At 38.2% G+C, this 6673-nt stretch overlaps 1 protein-coding gene across 1 annotated transcript; it reads left to right on the forward strand.

Moving 5' to 3' along the window:
* The first annotated feature begins 175 nt into the window (after positions 1-175).
* LOC115287184 (olfactory receptor 10X1-like) lies at positions 176-1137 on the forward strand. The gene has a single exon (XM_029933435.1). It carries the CDS (start codon positions 214-216, stop codon positions 1135-1137), a length of 924 nt encoding a protein of 307 aa, XP_029789295.1. The 5' UTR covers positions 176-213.
* The last annotated feature ends 5536 nt before the right edge of the window (positions 1138-6673 follow it).

Consider the following 6673-nt stretch of genomic DNA (forward strand, 5'->3'; position numbering starts at 1 on the left):
TGATAAGGGATTATCATTGAAAAAGGTGTAACAAATGGATTAAAAATTAGAAAAACACATAAGCCACATATGCATGCTGTTTTATCACAAAATTTGAAGAACCAATTGGTCATTGTAATTCTCTATTCATCTGTCTTATTCACACCACTGTTCAAGGACAAATGGGGAATTGAATATTTATTTGTTTTTCTTCCAGATTTCACACATGCAACAATGAAGGTCAACCAGACAATCCTGAAAGAATTCATTCTTGTTGGCTTCTCCTTGTACCCACAGCTGCAGAGATTCTTCTTTGTGGCCTTCTTTGTCCTCTACCTTCTCACCCTCGCAGGTAACCTGGCCATCCTGGGTCTCACGTGGGTGGACAGATCTCTCCACACCCCTATGTACCTCTTCCTCCGTGCCCTCTCTTTCTCTGAGACCTGCTACACACTGACCATCATCCCCAAGATGCTGGCAGATCTGCTCACTGAGAACAGAAGCATTTCAGTCACGGGGTATGGCTTGCAGATGTGTTTCTTCTTGGGACTTGGTGGCACTAACTGTATCATCCTCACTTTGATGGGATATGATCGCTTTCTGGCCATCTGCAACCCTCTCAGATATCCACTGCTGATGACCAACACGGTCTGTGGACAACTGGTGGTCTCTGCTTGGGCTGGAGGCTTCCTTGTCTCTCTGATAGAGACTTCACTGATATTTGGGGGCTCTTTCTGTGACCCCAACCTCATCCAGCACTTCTTCTGCCACATGCGTGCTGTGGTAAGACTGTCCTGTCTAGAAAGCAACCTCACAGAACTCATTGTAACAATGATCTCAGTGTCCGGCTTGATGGGTACCTTCCTGCTCATCCTCATTACTTATGTTTTCATTCTTTCCACTGTCTTCAGGATCCCATCAGCCGAGGGCAAGCAGAAGGCCTTTTCTACCTGCGCCTCTCACCTCACTGTGGTCATCGTCCACTTTGGTTTCGCAGCTATTGTCTATCTGAAACCGGAAGGCTCTGGAGGAGATGACACACTTATCGCTATCCCTTACACTGTCATTACCCCTTTCCTCAGCCCCCTCATTTTCAGCCTCAGGAATAGAGACATGAAGAATGCGTTCAAAAAACTGCTTGTAAAGAGAAGTTTCTGAATCCATAATCCTGGATTATTGTTGCATGATTGTCTGTTCCCTGATGTCAGTAGGCATTTATCATGTGACTTCAGAAGAAGCCTTTGCCATTGGCCTTATACAGAGGGTGGTACATTGGAAACCTCAAACAGCCTAGATGCTCAACCATCGCAAACATGTACTTATTTGTTAAGAAAGTTGTTCAACTCCTCTAATTCTACTGACTGTTCCTCCAGATAGTACAGTTCTGCCAGTCAGCCTCTGAGCATCGAGCACCATGATGGAATGGAAAACAACAGATTTGGGAAGGGAAAACAACCCCTCTGCTCACTAAGATATGCCTAAAAATGTCTAAAAATGCAGGGGCCCCTGGATGGCTTTGTCGTTAATCATCCAATTCTTGCTTTCAGCTCAGGTCATGATCTCACAGTTTGGGTGTTTGAGCTCAGTGCTGGACTTCATGCTGATATTGCAGAGCCTGCTTGGGATTACTCCCTCTCCCTTTTTTGCTTCTCGCCTCCTTGCTCTGTGTCCCGTTCTCTCTCAAAATAAATAAACATTAATAAAATCTAAAGATATAACAGTTGAATTTTTTTAGCGATGTTATAAGGCATTGGGCTGTGCCTCCTTAGCTAATAAATGAAAAGTTATGTAGAAATCATCAATGGTCTATAGTGCATGTCTGAATTGATGTGTGTATTTAGTAGGTCTTATGCAATATGATTACTGAAGGTTTTTGCAAACACTGTTCATGACTGTGTCCTTCACACGACTGTCAGAGGCTCACTGTGAATTACCAGGATCTCTTTGAACACAGATCCCACCAGCAAACAAGGCTGTTGAGTCTGACTGATGGGCAGAGGCTTTGGACGAGCCCTGAAAATAATTCTCATTTTCTTTAAAAGGAAGACATTCAAAGCAAATGTCTAATAAAGGGTACATGCCATGATATTTAAGGATTTGACTATGAGATGCACTGTGTAAAGATTTTGGCAGACAAGATGTCCAGTGAAGGAAGACAAATAAACACAGCATCAAATCTCCAGAAGTTTCTCAATTCTTTCCTCAGTTCTGTTGTTAACCCAATTTGTGCTCTCTCATGTTGGACAATATTTGTGTTGGAGTTTCGTGTACATCAGTGTATGACAAGTTTGGGGACAATATCTGTTCCCCATCATTTATGGAGATACCATACAGGTAAATGACAAAATGGATGAAAAGTATTATGAACACATTCTGATTACAGTTCTTGTCATGACTTTGTTTTCTTCTCTGGGACCATCTTGTGCAGGTAGAATATGTCCCCTATTCAATCTGTCCTCACTGCCTCCACGACAATGTTTCTTCTACTTTGGCTTCACCCCTAAGAACTGACTATCCAATCTAGCAAAGCCATAAAGTCTTTCAAATAGATATCAACAATTTACCCAGTCATGGAGGCCATAGAAAATATGATGAAGTGTAGATTCCAGTTCCTGAACTTGAATTTAGATCAATTAGCATGCATCTACCTGATACGGTGACTGTGTAGGCCTTGCTACCTGCCTACTTATTATTTATTTTTGAGATAGAAATAAGTAAATGAAGGGGAGCTGGAAAATACCTATAAATAAATCATGAATAAAATAAAAACCTTGTGAATCCTAGGAAAGTGGTTTGAATTGAAGAAATGAAAACACCATGGGTCAAAGCTGAAATGATATAACTTTCAGTGTTTATATGGGAATACATGGCTTCCAAAATGCACATTAGTGACGTTCACAGGTTGAAGCCTATGCATTCCTCTCAAGAATTTGGGAAAGGAATAAAAAACAAACACAAAATTATTATAAAGAATAAAATGAATACATAATAGCAGAAATTAATCAAATAATAGTATACAATACAGTGCCTGAAAAAGTGAAAATGTGGAATGTTGAGAATAACAGTAAATCATATTGTTCCCGGGGAGACTGATGAAGAAATTAAGACAGGAAATGTAACTAAACAATCATGGGGGTGAAATTGGGGCATTTCTCACGTCACACCCACATAAAAGTGAAAGAATCCCCTGAGTGATTTCATGATCATTGATTTGAGAACTTGCACGAAGTGGAAAGATGCCTGGAGAACACATATTAACGCTGACCTGGGGAAACCAGCTGTCAGATCCTCAAGAAATAGAATTTTAATTCATATATTCTACATTAACAGCAGAAAAAGAAACGAAGAACCTCTAGAAATTTTCAGCTTCACCAGAAAATTCTGCCACAATTTTTAAGTGGATGTAGGGCAAATGTGACTGAACCTTCCCTGGCACAGAAGAGTAAACACCACCAACTCAGTTTTGGGGCCGGGACATTTGAAGCTGGATTTTGAAATCTTATTCAGGAACATAGACACAGACCTTGTTAGTAAAATTCAAGTTGGACCCAATCCAGAAATGCAAGGTTGGCATACAGTAGAATTAATTATGTTTTCAAAATAAAGACTAGTAATCAGGTAATTGTTTTAACTGATGAAGAAAATTATTGGATACAGATTGCTATCCATTTAGGGAATGAATAAAGCATTCCAGCATAGTAGGAATCAGAAAGAGACTCCTGCAGCACCTAGGTTGGTTCAGTCATTTAAGTGTCCAGCTCTTGACTCCAGCTCAGGTCATGGACTCAAGGTTTGAGGGTTCAAGCGCCATGTCAGGCTTTGTGCTGACAGGGCAGAGCCTTCATAGGAGTCTCTCATTCCCTCTCTCTCTGCCCCTCCATTTCACACACTCCATCTTTATCTCTCAAAATAAATAATCAATGTAAAAAATTAATTTCCTTAAACTAATCAGGCTATCAGACTTTTTGTTGCTGAGTACAGTTGACACACTATGTTACGTTGGTTTAGGGAGTACAGCGTTGAGATTAGACAATCAAACTTCTCACTTAGTCATGGAACTCTTAAATGCATCCATGCACACTCAGAAATAAGACAAGAAAAATTCTCCAATTGTGTCTTTGCCATCTAAATCCACACAGTCAGTTCAGTGAAAAAAAAAAAAAAGCAAAGCACAGAAGGATTATAAAGGAAGAAAAACAGTCCTTTCTCAAGAATTATAAAGTTTTCCAGGTTAGAAATGCCAAAACTAAACAGCATACAAATCATTAGAATTAGTCTTCAATATAAGGCCAAGGACGTGGTACATAAGCAAATAAACTGCATCCTCATAAATAGCAACAATTGGAATCTGGTTTTCAAAAAACATATCACATTTTGAAGCTTCAAAAATGTCACAGTTCTAATAAGTTTAACAGAAGACATGCAAGGCCTCCACATCGAAAACTGTAAAGCTTTATTAATATAATTCTAAAACACTTGTGTAAAGATGAGGTACTCTCTGTCACAAATTATAAGACTCAGTGAAGTAAAGATACCCTTTCTCCCCACGCTAACCTATGTTTCAAAGAAATCTCAAAAGAATCCTAATAGTGTCCTTTATTGTGTGTGAAACTGTAAGGCCATTTAAAATTTATAAGGATTTACAAATAGCCAAGACTTTCTTGAAGAATATCATTATATGATTTGTTTCACCAAATATCAAGTCACATCATGCAGGTACAATGCGAAATTAACCCAAGTGACAAAAAGACCAAGATGGAGAAGAGAGCCCGAAAGACCCGGCACACATGGGCACTGGCTTTGGGGTAAATATGTCTCTGTAGAGAGATTTTAAAACAATAAACTTTTCTAACACTCATGCTAGAAAAATTGCATATCATAGAGACAAAAAGAAACTTACCTCCCGAAACAGCAGTAGCAGCAAAATCAGTTTCTGGGTATCAAAATTTGAATGTGAAAGGAGGAACAATAACACATTTTTTTGCATTGATATACAATTTATTCATTTAATCAGGAAACATTTGTAGCCTGACAGGCACTGTGCTAGGCATTTAAACTCTATGATGACTTATCTTTTTTTAAAAAATAGTTTATTGTCAAATTGTTTAAATACAAATATAAAAACTTACTTACACAATATTCTTAGGATATGAAAAGACTAAACTGAACACTCAAATCTCTTTTTTAGTTTTCTTTTTTTGGTTAAGTTTATTTTTGGAAAAGTGTCAGTTAATGTCTTCTGCCAATCTCTTCACTGGATTATTTGTGTTTTGAGCATTGAGTTTGATAAGTTCTTTGTAGATTTTAGATACTAACCCTTTTATCAGATATGTTGTTCGCAAATATCTTCTCTCATTCCATGGACTGCATTTTAGTTTTATTGATGGTTTCCTTCACTGTGCAGAAGATTTTTATTTCCATGAAATTCTAATAGATCATGTTTGCTTTTGTTTCCCTTGCATTTGCTGGTGTGTCTAGTAAGATGTTGTTCTGGCCATGGTCAGAGAGGCTGCTGCCTGTCTTCTCCTCTAGGATTTTTATGGTTTCCTGTCTCATGTTTGGTCTTTCATCCAGTTTGAACCTATTTTTCTGTATGAGGTAAGAAAGTGATCCAGTTTCATTCTTCTGCATGTCGCCACCCAGTTTTCCCAAAACCCTCAACGAAGTCAGGATAGTTGGAATATACCTCAACATCATAAAGACTATATACAAAAGACCCACAGCTACTATGATCATGAATGATGAGGAAAAAATGAGAGCCTTCCCCTATGGTGAGGAACAAGACTCAGATGTCCATTCCCACCATTACTATTTACCATAGTATATATGGTCTTAGCCTCAGCAATCAGACAACAAAAGAAAGTGAAGGACACACAGACTGGCAGGAAGAAGTCATACATCCACTATTTGCAAATGACATGATATTTAACATGGAAAACCCAAGAAACTCCACCAAAAATTTACTAGAACTGATGCCTGAGTTCCTCAAAGTCACAGGATATTAAATGAACATACAAAAATCTCTGCCAATAATAAAGCAACAGAAAGAGAAATCATGGAATCTATATCCCATTTACAATTGATCACAAAACCATAAGATACATAGCAATAAACCAAACCAAAGGGGTAAAAGATCTGTGCAATGATCTTATCAAGAAATTGAAAAGGACCCAAGAAATGGAAAATCATCCCATGCTCATGGTTTGGAAGAAGAGATATTGTGAAAATGTCTTCACCACCCAAAGCAATCTATGCATTCAGTGCAATCCCTATCAAAATAACACCAGCATTTTTCACAGAGCCAGAAGAAACAATTCTAAAATATGTATGGAGCTGGAAAAGACCCTGTATAGCCAAAGTAACCTTGAAAAATGAAAATCAAGATGGAGGCATTAAGATTCCAGATTTGAAACTATATTATGATGCTCTAGTCATTAAGACAATGTAGTACAGGCACAAAAATAGACACATACAACAATGCAACAGAATAGAGTGATGAATCCACAAATGTATGGCCAACTAACCTTCATCAAAGCAAGAAATGCCAGTTTCTACAAATCTAAACAAGAGCTGGTGAGCAGACTGTCACACAAAGACCTGTATAAATATATTTTCACTGCTTAATTCATACTTGTGAAAAACTTAAAGCAGTCCAAATGACCATGATCATGCAAAAACATAAACAAGCTGTGGA

The sequence above is a fragment of the Suricata suricatta genome, chromosome 3 (genome assembly GCF_006229205.1).
Source record: "Suricata suricatta isolate VVHF042 chromosome 3, meerkat_22Aug2017_6uvM2_HiC, whole genome shotgun sequence".
Classification (NCBI taxonomy): Eukaryota; Metazoa; Chordata; class Mammalia; order Carnivora; family Herpestidae; genus Suricata; species Suricata suricatta.